The sequence below is a fragment of the Pieris rapae genome, chromosome 20 (assembly GCF_905147795.1).
Source record: "Pieris rapae chromosome 20, ilPieRapa1.1, whole genome shotgun sequence".
In the NCBI taxonomy this organism is placed as follows: domain Eukaryota; kingdom Metazoa; phylum Arthropoda; class Insecta; order Lepidoptera; family Pieridae; genus Pieris; species Pieris rapae.
Genome location: NC_059528.1, coordinates 1,019,881 through 1,038,090, shown reverse-complemented (window position 1 = coordinate 1,038,090; position 18,210 = coordinate 1,019,881). Strand labels below are relative to the sequence as shown.

Genomic DNA, 18,210 nt, shown 5'->3' with positions numbered 1-18,210 from the left:
TATATTAAACCTTTGGTTCATAAACTCTTCTCAAAGATCCTTTAAGCTACGTACTATACTCATTAACATATAAATGATATATTATATATACATACTATAACACTATAAAGTACACGTAATGTTAAAATATTTGTCACTTGAATATCTTAATTAAACGTGAACAATAACTTGCTAACAAACTAAGCAAGTAATTTCCTATAATTATTGCCGTATATAACATTATACTCAAAAACCTTTAACTATGTAATTATGGATTTTATTAATTATTGACTGATTAAATGCATTAACCTACATGCAGAACGTGCTTTAGTAGGCTTACAGGTTGTTGGACGTTTAACTTTGTTAACTGATATAAAGCTTGAATATAATGTATGTCATATTAAAAACGATATACAAAGAAAGTAACCGCCATTAATTAATTAATTCCAATGTCTATTTTTTTAATGAATAGCACTACCTTTTTAGGCCTAGGTCTCATTTGTTTTGTTTCTCATGCTTTATTTGACCATCTGAAATGCATTTAGGTGATCAGTCACTTGTGTTGATAAGTCAAAGACAAGCCGGCTTCCACACGATGCTTTCCTTCACCGTTTAAGCGAATATGAAATGCGCAAATATAAAGAAAGTTTTTTGGGGATAGAACCTACTACCTCGGGGATACGATTCTCACGCTAAAACCACTAGGCCAACTCTGCGGCTGTCTAATTTTTGTCAGTCAAAATTTGACACCGATGTCAAATTGTCCATAGACCATGATTATGACAGATACTATATGCAGTATTAAATAATAAACTATTTTAATATATAAATATTTTAATATTTTAGGAATATAACAGCAAAATCGTCATTGTTAAATTATTAACAAATTTTTCGATTGAAACAAAAGCGTTTAAAAAAGTGTTGAAAAATGTAATTTTCTTGTTGAGTATTCAGTCTAATCAGAAATTCATACGTTCTGACACCGGTTACGTTTTTGCTACGTGATCCCATCGAGATTCGTTTTGAATTGCACTATTTTTATTTCATGGTTGGGGTTTGCAGAACATCATACACCAGCTGTTACGAGAAACGTATTACAAACGACATCTTGCTCGCGTTGAGGAAAACTAGAAAAAATATTTGCCTGTTTTAGTGAAGTTGATGTCTTTATTGTTTTAATTTTGTTGCTCTACTAATTATTACTTACTAATCTTGTGTTATATACAACGACTTATAAACTGCTTTTATGACAAACATAGAAATAAAATATTACTATTTATATGCATACCGACGTCGCACGATTAGATTAAGTTTTTAATTATTTGGAAATAATAAAAAAATATAGTGTGTTACTCGGATGTTATGTAGCATTCTAATGATAAAATAATGTTTGAAATGGGCCAAGTAATGCTAATATTTTTCTCTTTAAAAGTGTAATCATTTGCCTTGTCTTTTTTATTTTGCGTACAATTGTATACAATGAACACAACGTATATATGTAGATTATACGTAAAAACTACCAAATAAATTAAAGTTAAGTACATGTTTAAAAAAGCTTAATTTAATGCCTTTTAGGCAAAGTTGCGAAGATACTGGATAGCTAAAATACGTAAAATATACGCTCACAAAGTTGAAAATCGCACTAGGCTAACACGAGCACATATTCTTGAAGCTAAGTCGAGTTGTTAACGAATCACTGTACCGGGAACGATGTTGATTGGTGTGATAATCCTAACATTGACACACTCATTAGAAATTAGCACTAGTTGCAATGCAGACTTAATTAACGATGTACATTCAGAAGTGTAATTTATCAAACTTACGTTGATAATATTTACGTTACGTTAACTTACGTTACGTTGTACGTTACGTTAGTAAGATTTGAGATCCGGGAAGCATAGATGTATAGCGTATACCGGTTTAGAATATTACGATTTTTCAATAAAGAATGTTTATTATAAATTGTTACAATATATATAAGAATGATGATATCTGTGCATCCAGCTGCCAGTAGAGATATTTCCTAACCGATGTAACTTCCGGAGCTTCAAGAAAAAAGGCTAACAATTCTTGAAAGACCGGCAACGCACTCGCGAGTACTCTGGCAATGTGGTGTCTATGGGTGGCGATATCACTTAACACCGCCTGATTGCTCCCTGTTCTAAAATTATATCTATAGAACCAATGGCCTTCAAGAAAAGAGCGCACCAATACTTAAAAGTCCGACAACGCATTGACGAGCCCTGTTGCAATGTGACAGTCTATGAACGGCAGTATAGTTTGAATATGTTCTACAAAAAAAAATGTGTGGAACCAGCTGCCAGAATATCCGAACCATTACAACTTAGGGACCTTCAAGAATAAAGCAAACCGTTCCTTATAAGGCCGTCCGAAGTATCACTCCCGTAAGAATCACTCCCGTTAGCTCTAACGTCACAGGTGTCAGTAAGCACTCCGTTTTAAGTAACCCACTACTTTACCCTCTATCCCATAAAGTCCTTGCATACTCAATTCTAAGTCAGTCTTACATATAATGTTCCTATACTATAAACAATAATTCTTCTACCTACCTGTTTAGTTATGTTACGAATTCCCCTACAAGACAATATTAACTCAAGAAAAATATAACTTTCAACTAAGTGCAGGTTTTTGTTATTAAATTTATCTCATGTATTTTCGATCTTATATCAGATTCGATACAAATTCTTAAGAGTGTATTGGACATAATCACTTCCATCGGCTATTCTATTCGCAAAATATTTTAATGGAATCCTGCCAAAATATTTCGACTTATCTATTACCAATAAGCGTACAAAGCGATGTTTACATAGTTATAACTAAAGCCTTGTCCTATTCCAGCAAATTGCTCATTTGCTGTGATGAAAAGAGACAAAGTTTAGATTATCGCCCCCAAACTTAGCGGTTGATTATCGCAATACGGGAGGTTACTAATAACTGCCCACTCCAGTCGCTCGCCAACCGATCGTAGAGTGCAGCGGGAACGCAGACAATCGCAGCCGCGGCGTGTGTAAAACGCGTTGTGAAATGTGATTTAATTTTTGATGTGAAACATCTATAGCCGCACGTAAAACCGATTTCTGGCGTGGCGACGCATGCCGTGGCGACGCGTCGCCACGCTATATGATATACAGTGAAATGCAGTAGTAAATTTCACATTAAAAATATTTAATGAAAATAATGTTTATTCAACAAATAGACATCGTTATCTGGAAAAAAAATCGTAATATTTTATTTGATCATTATGACATATTTAGTTCCTATCACAATCTGTTCTTTTCTGCATATTACTTTTACAAAATAATGTCGATGTTTCACATCTGCCAGGCGTCCCGTGACGGCACACATTTTTTTTTCATAAATATCTGTATTCTACAAAGCGCGCAACCACGGCGGTTGTGGGTGCAAACTCCTTCGTGACTCCTTAGCGTAAGAGTCAAAAGCGTTCTCTGTCTCCCGTATATCAAAGTTTTTTAGGATTTCACGTATGGGACTGATACTTAGCGCACTACTAAGATATACGTACCTCAAATCCTGTACGCTTTTGACTTTTAGAGAAAAGAAAAAAAAAATGCGTAAACCTGGCTCAGTTGGTGTCAATATTTGCAAATTGCCCTACCAATTAAAAGTTTTAGACGCATAAAAATTGTTTAATACCGTGAAGTAATTGACAATTCATTGGTGGCGATTGGTTGATATTTTGTATGGATTTATAAAAGTTTGAAAATGTTTCAAGCAATTAAGAATATACTATATAGACCTACGAGCTGATAAATGATAAATATTAACGCATAAATACAGAAGTAAAAGACGGAGGCTTTCAAAAGTATTGTACTTAAGTATGTTGCTTTTTTAAACTGTTGAAGTAACATTTTCCGAAAAGGAAATATTAAGCATACAATAACTTGAAATAGTAATTATATTACTTATTATTATAAGTACATTGTTGTATATAATTACTATTTATAAAATTATTAAAATGATAAAAAATTAAATCTGAATTTGCATATAAAAACAGAATAGAATCTACAGTCTTCAGACTTTAATAATTACTGTGTGTTAAAAATAAGATATATATTTAAGTCAAAAATTAAATGGCCGTACGCAGCCATTAGAGGACGCGATATATATCATATATAAACAATTTTATTATAATATTTTTGTGGAGTACCAATCAAGTTACTCGTTAAATGTAATAACTACGTGACATCTTTGCAAGTTTTCTTTTACGCCTTTTTCCAATAGTAATCGTATTAAAACACGTAGAAGGTTTCTCAGGGGAGACTAGAGGCAGATGGCGCTTCATTAAACTTTAGACATTTTTATAGCCCTCCATCGTGTTTTGGATACAACTTGTCCCATAATTTTAAACTTTTCACTCTACTGTTGAATTTACTTTAGAGATAAAAATGCACCTGATTTTAATATAAACTGACTTTGTTACATATTACTCATTTAGATAATCCTTTTTCGTTGCCAAACTAAATTATACATATTATATAATTAAGATTAGCATTGATAAACTATATGTTAACTTCTTTATTACATAAAGTGTTGTACTCAATCTCACTCCACATACTCCCTGGACTTGAACAAACCTGTTCCGTGCCCAAGTTGTGGTTCTATCAATAATTATATCAAATGGTTTAAACATTCACTAAAATACATCTGAAACTGGAGGTTATTAGAACTAGCACTATGCACAGTACCTGTGCATTCATTTGTTTTTCTGTCTTCAATACAGATCGACAGTTTTGTATGCATTTAGATGTGGTCTCATCGCACGAGTACAGTATATAGTTCTTCTCCGTAAAAGACGGATCAGAAAAATAAATGAGTAGAGTGGAGTTGCACTGTTGGGTCAATTAAGCCTTTGATCAAGGAACTTCTTTATTTCTTTAAAGCATACATGACAAGCAAGTAATATTGTATATACATTAATTTACTTTACTTCAACTACTAAAAATTTGTTCATCTTTCCAAGCCTGTCATGAATATATTAAGATTTGGTGTAGAACTAAGGAATTAATAACCGGATAGACTGGCCTAAGCTCGTCGCTGATAATGTGTCTGGGCCATCTGGTCTCGTCGTCTAGGCTTGAGTGGGCTGAAACAATATCTTTAATAACAGGGCCTCATAGCCTAGCGGTCTTTGTATGTGGCTGCTATGGTGAGGGTTACCGGGTTCGATTCCCGGTTCTAGAATAAGTTTTTAATTTATTCTCGGCCTTTGGTAGGGTTGTACGGTACCGGGCGAGTGATTAAACCGTACATGGTGGGCACGGTTGAATTTCTATAGTATGCAGAGGGCATCTAACTATAGAAAGGATACTGTGTAGGTTTAGAACGTAGCAATACGGTCTAGGCAGAGGATGGTAATTACAGTGGTCAGTAATTCAACATTCCTTTTTTTATAATAAAAAATATCTTTAATAACAGCCGAAGCAACGAGAAAGTAATTTCGTCAAAATGTCAATAAAAAAAGACAAAGTGAGACTAATATTTACCTGTTGAGGCTATTAAAAAGTGCCTGCGCAATAATAAACAAGGATCAAAAGATTGTCCCGTCTCTGTCAATATACCTCGCGGACCGGAAATAGCTATTATATTGACGGATCGCTTCCGGTCTTGATAAATTGAAATGGCTTTTTATAAACCTTCACTATTTTTTTTATAAAACCCGGACCTTATTTGTGGTCTTGATTTACATTATTAATGAAACTTATTTTTTAAATTATAAGTAGTTTCAATTATAACAAACGTTCTTGTTATTGTCATATGTAGATAAAATCCTTTATTTATTGGATTTTATGTAGTTATATATATATATACGGCTAATGCGTGACCGATATCACGTCATAATGGATATAAAAAATAATAAAATGTGACCTTTATCGGGGAAACTAGAGAAAATACAAAAATAACTAAACACCATTGATATTATCGCAAATTACCGGAATTTTGAACTTTAGCTTCGACCTTCAAATCACCGCATAATTTTATGGTGCGTTGACCGTATCGGTAAATTGTGTTTTGTTAATCTATGAGAAGTGAGTTACCTAGTGATGCTTACAAATCTCTCGCACCACTAAAGCATGTATTCTAATTCGTATCTCGGTCACAGGTCTCGTCTTAATTTCTGTGACAATTGGATTGATAGGTAAACAAGATTTAATTTTGAGTAGATGTCACAGGGTATTCGAGTACCGTATATACCCGAACAACTGTGAAAGACGAGACATATATTTAAAAAAGAAACGTATCTCACTCGGGGCTGCCGCGATTAAGCTATTGCATAGTATTTTTTATCAACCTATGCAATTATAATTGTTTATTTATTTTTTATTTATGCAGTATTTTTTTTTTTTTGACATTAATTCAATCTACCAGACTCAGACTAACAAGCCTATATAGTCTGTCTCGTGTCTAAAAAGTATCACCGCTGTGCCGGTCCGAGTGGGGGGTGTTAGGCTTTTTTCGTTACGGAATTTGTGGATTCGGTCCCCACGCTCAAGGCCCGCGATAAAATCTTATCTACTACTATCAAAACTCTCAAGTTTTTAGAACGGATTTATAGACATAGACATAACATTAATTACCTATCCTTATTACCCCGTAGTTAAAAATCAACGTTTGGCATCCATATGACAGACATGTAAGGCAAAACCTGCACGGGCATTTGGAATTAAACGCAAGCAGGAAAATTTCTAATGTGTACAAATTGTATGGAAATGTAATACTCTCTGATACGTAACGTATTGATGTACAAATAGATACGATTGCAGCCAGAGACTGTATTAATCACCCGAAGAGTTTGAGTTATGTAAGGTTTTAAATATAAACCAAATTATATAAGTGGATTTTTAATTCAATTATTCAAACTTAACAGTGCTTTGAATTGTAATTTTTAAAGTTCAATCGAAAATCAATTAAGTCATGCAAGCTCGTTCTAAAATAATCCTGACACTTGATGAATGTTTCACATAGCCCGACAGATGGACGGGAATAGAGTCATATTTGTTTTATTTTTGCCGAATGGATTCTGCATTTCCATTTATATTCTTACATATATTATACAATCTATGTTACTGGAAATTCATCGTTTTATCTAAAGTAACTCTTACCAGACATGAAGGAGTTAGTTAAAAGTGTGTATTTTTTATATATTAATGATTTCTTAACTTCTGCTTCTGTGCTATAAATGTTATTAAAATCTAATATCTATACAAACATTCATCGAAATTAGTTCACCAATTTTAGTGATAGTGAGGATCAAATAAAGTATTATTTATTAACACTTCGATTTATTACTATATATATAAAAATTGAACAAAGTTATTTAACTCATTTAATTTCAAAAGGAAAGCAACTAGTGGCCTTATCGCTTTCGAGCGATGTCTTCCAGACAACCACTGATGTATTTATACTTTACGTCTATTAATTACCTTTTTTATTAGAAGATTATTTCTATTGTAGTATGGAGATGTTTAAATAAAACTCTTTGTTTGAAGCTGGGTAACAACTGACTTTAATGGTTTAAAATATGAGCTAACAGAGAATTAGGTGTATAGAGGGTGCGACGCTAACAAAAAAAAATGGCTTATATAAGAGTTCATAAATCTAAATGACACTTATTCTAAACACCTAAAGGGCTCAATATGGGCTTCATGTGTACGATGTGGTTACATTTTATTCACGCTTCTAATTATTACCTGAAATATTAACATTTCACTGAAGTTAGCTTACATAACTCACACAACAATTATTTTCTCTCGGGAGTAGAAGGTCCCGATTAAGCGCCATTTTTGTTAAATATGAATATATGAATCGTTAATTATTTTGATTAATAAGTAAGTAAATTTCACTTTATAATTTATAATTTCATTTTTCTTTCAGGAATGGTTGTGAACGGATTTGTAAATGTGGTAATAACAACCATAGAGAAGCGATTTGGACTGAGATCTATGCAGACTGGAGTTATAGCAGGAGGGTAAATGCTCAAATTATATTTAATAAATGAATTCAATATTTAAATGCATTCACTATAGTAAATTTAATTAAAGATTTACAACCCTATATTATCTTTCGGCTTCTGATTCATTGATTATTGTTTTCCTAGATTAGACAAGTACATTTTTGCTGTAGTTTGACTTATATAACAAGTGATTCATGTTTTAATAGTGCCTTCAAGATTTCTTATAATATTATATATAGTAATGAAATTGCATTTATCATATTCTATGATCTATGGCCTATGGCCACAGATTCGTTTTATTTCTACGGAAGGAATATTTTTATATTGAACTTATATATAGATAGATATTTTTGGCTAGAAAAGAGTTAAGATCCCAGCTATAATAAAATACATTGGTGGATAGATATTTTGTAACGCAAAGGTTTGAGTATCTCAAACTCTTACGCTCTACGCTTTTTTAGATACGATGTTATCTACAATATATAATATACGACGTATGTTTTATAGATACGATATGGCATCCTTCGCCTGCCTGGCACCAGTAACATACTTAGGTGGGCGCAGCAGCGCCTCGAAGCCTCGCTGGTTGGGCTGGGGCGCTCTCCTCATGGGCACAGGTTCCCTACTCTTCGCGTTACCACATTTTCTTGTACCACCATATAAGATTGCTGGTGATGAACCCGATGACCTGTGTAATGCTAATAAGACGGTGAGGAAATGACGAACTACTTAAGTTTTTTTTTTCACGCGTATTGTTTTTATAATTGTTAACTCGATGTACCGCTGTAACGCAATTGTTGCTGTAATGAACTTGGGTTAAATCTTTTAAGGGTCTATTAAACCTCTTTTTCATCTAGAAACATTGTTGTACTCTTTATAGCTTAATTGCTATTACTTCTAATATTGTTTTAATCATATTTATTCCTTTTTTGTGAATACTTTTAGCTGTAAATTATGATATTAACAACAATATTTTGCGTTGACAGTTCGTTTGCCCTTTATATATTGTAATTGTAAATTGTGTTTATGGTTATCGAATTAAATTGTATCTTAATAAAGTGGCGGAAAAAGAATTTCGAAATCGTTTTCTCATTGAGAGCATTCAACAGTTGAATGTACAATAAATTGACAATAAAACCGGTTTCAGTGAATGTGCCATTCTGGATTAATCAACTAGAGTTCTATAAAAAGCTTTGGACGTAATGAAATGAATGTAGTTTACATTGAGACGATTCCATTAATTCAAAGTAAAATGTCTGTCTTGTGTGTATTATGTAATAACACATTTTGACAAGTTTTCTCTGCCTGTCTTTACCTATAGAAGTCGTTCCTAACGAAAGACAGATTTATTTTTTGAAATGTCTCCAACAATTACAAGTATTTCATTTATATTTAATTCTTGAACATTAAACAAACAAAGAAAATTACATACGGAATAACAATATTCAGTAACTCAATTTAAAATTTTATTTTTTACTTAATGATAGATGCACTGTGATAACTATGAATCTCTTACAACGCTTTTTTTATTTCATATAGTTCGATTTCATTCATTATGGGTTTCCTTGATATTGCAGTAATGTTTTAAAGATTCTCTTTTTAATATGTTCCATTTCTTAATATTGTCTGGTTCACTGTTTAGATATGTTTTTTTAAATTATTTATTTCGTTCCATTACTTTTGTTTACATATCTATACATATAATATAATGTGTTTTTGCACTTCTTGCTTAGGCATGCAAACTGATTTATTTTATTTTTTCTCAAATTGTTTGTCTAGAAAAGATTGTTTCAAAGCGATAAGGCCGACAATTGCCCTTATTTTTTATTTTATTATGTTAATTGTATTATGATATTTATATATTAGGATATTTATGTAAATAAATAAAAAAAATGTTGTGTGGTTTTATGAAACCACGGTAAAAGTGAAACTTTTTTCACATTATAGACATTTAACTAAAAGAAATTGGAATAATATTCCATTAACGGTTTAAAATAGATTTATCAATCTTAATGTTATACTTGGAAAATTGGAATGATAATGGGACTAATAAAAGTAGACTAAGTCTCCAACTAATATTTTTATTGAATTCTGTGTCGTAGAGAGTACGATATACATAATACTTAACAATTATTTAGATTATATACACATTAAAATCGCGTGGAGCACTGGCTCAAATGAATAATAGTCTATACACTACACGGTCAGCTGCTGTGAACTATGTGCGCCGCCATATTGGCCTTGGCGTGCGCCTTTCACTTTATCCCTACTCCGCGGCCGACCGTCACGCGACATGCGCCACACAGACCAAAAACAAATTTTAAAGTTATCATCATTTGTTCACAGTTAGCCCTTGAATGCCATGACGAGATGACGACAGATGGCGGCGCTTGGGCAGTTGGGATTTTTGTCTTGGCACAGCTCTTGCACGGCGCAGGCGCGACTCCACTCTTCACACTAGGAGTAACATACATTGATGAGAATGTCTCTAAGAAGATGTCTTCAGTTTATTTAGGTATTTAGATGATATTAATTTAATTTATTACCAGTGTGGCTGTGTAGGTTTTGCCACTCGTGAATCTATATTATGATTATTTTTAGAAATTACACGTGAAATAATTTTTGGGCTTTTACATAAAGCATCCAGTTTGCACCCTACAGTTTTATATGTTGTCCAATAAAGACTTTAGCCTCACATTCAAAGTGTTCAATTCACAATAATATATAAAAAAAGGTGCCAATGTAATCTTTTTCCATCACTAACCCCTCAAATCACATGACCACATGCTCAACGTTCAAGTATCCATTACCCCAAAGGGGCATAATGGCACTTTAGTGAAAGGGCAATACACTTACAGAAAATATTCACTACATACAATAGCACTTGCTAAATATCCCACTTACTAATATGCGGGAATATAATTGCCAAGACAGCCAAAGCATAGAGATTGTGTTGCGATAAAATTAAATACATTATTTAATCTGATGTATGCGTATCTATGGATGTGGAGAAATTAAAAGTTATAGTTAGGTACTTAATTTATGGATAGTTTCGTATTATCCAATCTGTATGTAAGAGTTCAAATAGGGTGCTTACAATTTTTGAAGCCAATTCCAGTTTGGGAGAAAGTTCTTTAGACAATTAATGTTATATTAAGTGGTATATGATAAAGAACAGTGTTGGCCTAGTGGCTCCAGCGTGCGACTCTCACTCCTGAGGTCGAAGGTTCGATCCTCGGTTGTACATCGATGTATTTTCTATGTGCGCATGTAACATTTAATTGAACGGTGAAGGAAAACATCGCGAGGAAACCGAAACATAAGAATCGATGCCTTTGTCTTTTGAAACCTTTCCCTTCGAGTGTATCGGTGCCATTTGCACCAAGTGTGAGCCCTTGTATTAAGATCTCAAAGGAGTATGATAGATGAAGCGAGGCGATAGCTATACGTGATAGTTTGTAAACATTTTTTTAATTCTATGAAATCGTAAATAGGTATATCTAGTACATACCGTATATAATAGGTAGTATCAACCTATAATAATAAAGTTATAGTTAGTTTATTAGTTAGGTAATTTAATAGTTTTGTATTATTTCATATTAACAATTGAAACTTACGGCGGCCATCATCAGTTTAATCATCTATTATTTTAAATAATTCACGTTTAAACGCACACAAATGGGTGTCTTTGGGTTGGCTTGTTAGCCCCCTATATATATAGCATTTAAAAACCTTTCTTGTTTGAAACTCTATTATAAAATAGCGTACGACATAAACTAGTAGCTTATTTGCTACAAACATACAAATAATTTCTGTTATTTTTATTCATTTATTTATTAAAGTTTACCACTCATATAAAATGCTGTTTGTAAAATATAACAATCGTAACCATAGCTTTAACAGGACATATAATATAAAAATACGGATTAGGTATGGATTACAATAAATAGTATATATGTAAAACTCGTACCAATCGCGATATCAATGTGTATCACATACCTAATCCTTTCCGCAGCTTTTAGCTGTGAAAACACGGGTGAAGAGGCAAAGAAATGGGCTATTGTGACACACTCAGGCGGTTTCACACTGTTTAATGGAGATTGGATCGGTGTCAGAGCTTTAGGGTACAATGACTTCGTTGGACTTGGCCCTTGTATTTGTAAAGCACACGTTTTGTCGTTTTGCGCAATATCGGTTGCTAAAACAACAATATTGCTTATTAGCAATATTGTTGTTTTAGCAACCGATATTAATTTTTATGCTGCAGGGCACATGCAATATATAAGGAGTGTTGTGTGGATAGATGTGTTCTAACATAGTTAAAATAAAATAGATAAATCTGTTTCGCTATCATTTGGCACTCTAATAGGCAAGAAGACACACGCCGTCGACTTTTTGGGGCTACAGCAAGCCGGTTTCCTCACGATGTTTTCGTTCACCGTTCGAGCGATTGTTAAATGCGCACATAGAAATAAACTCCATTGGTGCACAGCCGGGGATCGAACCTACGACCAGGGATGAGAGTCGAACACTAAAGGCATTAGGTCAACCCTGCTTCACTAGTCAAGTAAAAATATTCATCAAAAATAATGGCTGGTCAGTCTTGTCCGTATAACAGAGGAGTAGAACTGGCAAGAAGCTGTTGAATTGTCACGTATATATTACAATATAAATATGAACTGTGACATCCGGATGTCAGAAATAAATACATTTTTGTCTGTACTCCACAGACTTATCCCTAAAATTCGTTTTTTAGTTTTACCTTTACATTACATTTAAAACAAAATGCAAACACAGAGTGGATTAAGGTTAACAACCGGCTTATCGTAGGCAGATAAAACAGTATCAGGCAAGAAGTCTAATTATTATTTTCTTGGTATGTTTTATTTCAGGTATTTATTATACAATGGCGGTGGTGGGTCCAGCTCTGGGCTACGTGCTAGGCGGACAAATGCTTTATATATATACAGACTTCGCAACAGTGAACTCCGAAACGTACGTATATTTTATTTATATCAACTATATAGTGTTTATCAACTATACAGAGTTTATTGCCAGTTCTTCTCTTCCGTTCTACGCCCTTGATTTGAGAACTGGCAGTAAATGTAAAATTAAATTCATTTAATATTTCTTTTTTTTGACGTTCATAAGTGTACATTGTTACCTACATGAATAAATAAATTTTGATTTGATTTGATATAGCATCGATTTTAATGTTTAACGAACTTTATTTCACATTACAATTTTTTTTGTATTTATATGAGAAACTTAATATTAATATATATATATACGAGCGAGATACACATTGCCATTAGCCGTCTCAATTTTGGTCAAATGTGTTATTCGCGTGGAAACAGCAAAGCAAAGTTCCAAAGTATAAGGGTAACACTAACATTTAAATTAAAATAATAAATTCAGACTGTCAGAATGTCAAAAACGAATTGCATTTTGACAGGCGTCCTAGTTCCTGCTCCCATTTCTGAATTTTATCCTTAGTTGTATGTGGCTTCCTCGTGTCAAATCCAAAACTACTACTTGCCAGTAGTAACGGAATTCTTATTGTAATTTAGGAGTATGTTCCAACTTTGCACTGCTGGTTTTTTTTTTGTGGTGAAAAATTTTTTGAAATCAGTCCAAAAGTTACTAAATTTATTTAATACAAACACAAATATTTTCTCTTCATAACATCAGCATAAATTAATTAAGATATTTCCTCCTTGTGGAGATTCTATACCCATGAGGGGCTTAAACATGATATCAAAAGATCACCTTCCCCTAATTATCTGAACGTTTTTAATATTTCAAACTCGCAGCGACACGGCTTCCTACTTGGCCTCTTGCTTTCATCTCATTGTGCTCTCCAAAGCAACTTTTTCAGCCAAATTAAACCGTTTCATATTTTCATGGTTTCTGGAACGAAATATAATTTTCCGCGCAATGAGTTTTGAACTGTGGCTTCACTTTTTAAATTAACTCTCTTCGCAGTGAACAAACAAGGCTTTGACTTTGTGATTTTTGAAATTCCTGTGTAAGGCTGACTACAAAGTATTCTACGTTCGTCGTGCCTATACATTCTCTCAGAATTCCAATTACGTCGGGTGATCAGATACTGCAATTTACAGTATCTTAGGCGGAATATTTGAAATATTTCGGTTATCAAGTAGTATACGTACTTACTAATAAGGTATTGAATTTTTACGTATTGGCGTTTGACACGGCAAATTAAGATTTGTACGTATAAGTATACTATAGGAAAAAACATTTTTTGTATATCAATAAGGGCTCACAGTATTTTACCTAAATAATTAAAAATACTTCCGACTAGAGTCTTTAGAAATTGACTTGGTTATTACTTTTAGAAAAAATGTATTAAGTATTCAATAAATGATTATTGGCATGAGACACTGTAGTTGATAACAATTTAATAATTTAATTCTTCTATTATGTACAATACAAATAATAGAAGAATTGACCAATTCTAATAACTAATAATGTAAAATATAAAATTCCTTTCGGGACAAAATTTGCGCGCCATTGTGTGGCAGAATATGAGAACTAACCTAACCTTACACATTTTTGTACCATATTCTTGCAATTAATATTATTATTATAAAAAATGTACCTACCTAATTTTGGACATAAAATAAACCTTATTTATTTTACAGATGTACCTATATTAGTTATTACATTATTTTTACTTTACTTACATTTATCCTCTTAAATATCGAGTGGTAAAAATATTTCTTAATAAAGATAAAATTATTTTATTTCCAGAAGACAAATAAACAGTAGGTACCTATGTGCAATATTATTATTAACTAGATATATAGCTGGTTTAGTTAATGTTTTTTTAAACAAGAAATGCACATTAAAATTAATAGACGAAGGCAACTGCTAATGTTTTGGTACATATTTGCATACGATAACATTGTTAAATATTCTGAACTGAGAATATTATGACTACATGTTTAAGAAAATAGACCTTGTTATTTCTGAATTGGTATACGAATTAGCTCAATTGTTTCTAAGAATATAGAAAATTGTTAAGTGTAGTTACCATAAAAGTTACATAACATAATGTGTACGTATATATGTATATGTCGATATGATATAGCTTTAAGGTGGCGACTGACATCGAACTTTCACTCGTGTGTGTTGTGTGTGTGTGTGATTCTTCGCGATTCGCCTGTGCTCCATCCCAATCACAGTTGCAGTCAAAATGGTACTAATAGACGTAGAGTTGGTGGCGACTGACTTGTAATGTAACATTTAAAAGGATTCGCCAAAAAACCGACGGCTCGATGTACCGACATGTCAAATATTCGACTTGTAACGTGCTCACATCGAGCGAATATTAGAGCGCTACCTTTAGAAATAACTTCTTTATTCAAGACACGGCATTGAAGTTATCTTTGAAATATTTACTGATGTCTTAGATTTATACACCTTTTATTAGTTTCAGCTCATTGATTCAAGTCAATATTGTTCTTTAAAGTTTATGATAATTTTAATTACAGGTAAAAAATTCGTTAAAGTAATTAGTATCTGTTTCTTTCAGATTAGGCATCACTCCGCTGAGTTCAGTGTGGATAGGGGCGTGGTGGATTGGTTTTATCTTTTCTGCCCTCCTCTGTCTGATCGTCGCCGTTCCACTACTAGCATTCCCTTATGAACTGCCGGGTAAGATTATTATATACACGCGGTATTTACTAAAACCTGTAATAATTCGGGTCGTTGTCTTGATTCTACTTTGGGGCCTGTATTTTCTGTAAAATTTCTAACGCGTGGTAATAATTACGATTGATAATTTTTATATAGGATTCCGACTTGTACCAGCAACAGTATGCTTATTTAATTATGACAATGTCGATGCTTATTCGTTTTATTAATTAATCCTGGTTTAATTATCACTATCACACACAGAGACAGTAGTCGTATTCACAGATATAGGTGGGAGGTTCTAGATCATGCCTTTAAATTTTAGGACGTAAGGCCTATTTGCTTTGTGATACAATAAAAGAAAATAAAACTGACCTAATGATACTTACTTATTAAACTTGAAGTTATACAGAAAAGAGAAAAAAAAATATTTTCAGGAGCGGCTGAAATCGGAGCATCGAAGATATCAGAAGCTCACGAAGGTTCAGCTTCTAAGTCAGCTGCATTCAGCGCCTTACGGGAGTTACCTCGAGCCGCGGTGGCCCTCTTCAAGAATCCTACATTCATGTTTCTAAACTTAGCTGGGGCGAGTGAAGGAATGCTTATATCGGGATTCGCTGCTTTTCTGCCCAAACTTATCGAAAACCAGTTCGCTGTCAGCGCTTCATATGCTGCGCTACTCTTAGGTAATGGCTTGTATTTAAACATCGAAATTGCATTTTAAAGTTTTGTCTAGTTTTTGGCTGTAACACAGAATAAGTATATACGTCAACTTGTAAATGTCTGTCAAGAGTAGTAGGGATTCACGGGTTCTGCCTCACTCGCTGCCTCAGTCAACCTAACCCCCCGTGCCGGGGACTGCCTCACTCGCTGCCTCAGTCAACCTAACCCCCCGTGTGTTTCTGGCTCAGCGGCAGTCCCCGCCTAAAAAAAAAAAAAAAAAAAAAAAAGTTTGGTCTCTTTCCCCACTAAACAGACCGTGCTGAGTCGATAGCACTCACTCCCGAAGCGATATTTCTCTCTGTTTCGAAGTTAGGTTTTGCTATACGTTGCAAATTAATCGATTTACTAATCACCTCATAATAAGAATGTAACGTCTCGTCCAAATCCTCATTTACTAATCACCGAGTCAGTTTCGTATCCATAATTAGCAAATTACCATTACGCATACGCATTTACCTGCAAATGCACCAGGACAGATGGGAAAAGGATTTACTGAACATTAAAAATATGATTTCCGTGTTTTATGTGTTTATTTGCATTATGTTACAATACAACTTTACTAGTGTCATGTCATTTCTTGGCGAGTCATACGAAAAATTTCTGAGGTAATCTTCCAAGCTGAAACCCCAGAACTTGTAGTACAAATATACTACACAATACTCCCCACAAAAGGCAGAATAGATGTCCTGAATGCTAGCTGTATTATAGCTCCATACCCGACAATTTCTTCTTAAAAAATCCGCTATTACTCTAATAGGCTTACGTCCAAATGAATCAAAATATTCTCCAACTTTTTCGTGGTTGATATGAATAGCTACCCAATGAGATCCTGGTTGTGAGTCAGGATCGAGATTGCATATAATAAATGTGGGTAAGTGTACGTGCATTGGTAGGCGATTCGAGGGGTACACGCTATACTGGATGCTGGGATGTATTTTATGGAGACTCATTTGCAGGTTTAATGTATTCATTTTTATTCCAACGCGTTTGACCTTCTACTCTTATATATTGCACTAAATACAATTCCAATTCCTATCAATCATCCACCTCAACTAACATCTCGTTGTATTGTCATCCCAATATATGTGATATCTTATATGCATTTATTTAGAAAAGTAGGGAAACTATTAATGAGAAACCATATTTTTATTTATTATATTTCATTCCGTTTATTATTCTCAATTTAATCATAAGTACATAAAAGTCATTTCTTAACTACTATAATCCACACATACATTTCTGTTCTTATCTATTTCTATAATGTTTGAAAACTCTGCATAAACTACACAGTTAATTGTTTCAGTCAATGCGTTCTCGAATCTTACTTCCATTCTCACACTACCATGACGAATGAGATTCCAGTGAATATTAGAGTTAGCTGATAAGTCGGGGGTTAAATCAAAGGCTAGTAAACAGTATCCATCTGAGTATTGCTCCCTCGATATCCCATTACCTTCGTTAAGAAAATGTATACCGGTACCTGAGTACAGTGTGTGGTATGCGCTGGCAAATACATCGTTTGGGAATGATGGTTGTAATGATTTTGATGGTATTTGTTGACCGTCTATATATAAACTAAAGGAGCAAATACCGAAGTTTTCAAAGTTGAATGGGTTTTTATTATAACTACCATTGAAGGCGGTATTATTAACAAAACCAATGATACATCTCTTAGGAACCTGTCCTAAAAATATATTGTCCAGTGTCTTACCCTGCACACCAGATGGTATGGTCAGGACTTTCACTTCGCCTCTTGTTATAGGATATTTAGCTGTAGTAGTGGCAAGAACCTTTTGATGGGCTATTAGTATTGATGGATTAATTTTTGCTCTGCGTATTATTAAAGTTGCATCTGT

General features: G+C 33.5%; 1 protein-coding gene across 2 annotated transcripts in view; it reads left to right on the top strand.

Annotated features, from left to right (window-relative positions):
• The window catches only part of LOC110994957 (solute carrier organic anion transporter family member 4A1), a 50,868-nt gene that overhangs the window by 21,771 nt on the left and 10,887 nt on the right, over positions 1-18,210 (top strand). For both annotated transcript variants that reach the window (XM_022261886.2, XM_045632755.1), the window contains 6 exons: positions 7,894-7,987; positions 8,480-8,681; positions 10,319-10,487; positions 12,865-12,967; positions 15,531-15,652; positions 16,069-16,317. In XM_022261886.2, the coding sequence (XP_022117578.2) occupies positions 7,894-7,987; positions 8,480-8,681; positions 10,319-10,487; positions 12,865-12,967; positions 15,531-15,652; positions 16,069-16,317 (939 nt within the window). The remainder of the gene's footprint in view (positions 1-7,893; positions 7,988-8,479; positions 8,682-10,318; positions 10,488-12,864; positions 12,968-15,530; positions 15,653-16,068; positions 16,318-18,210) is intronic.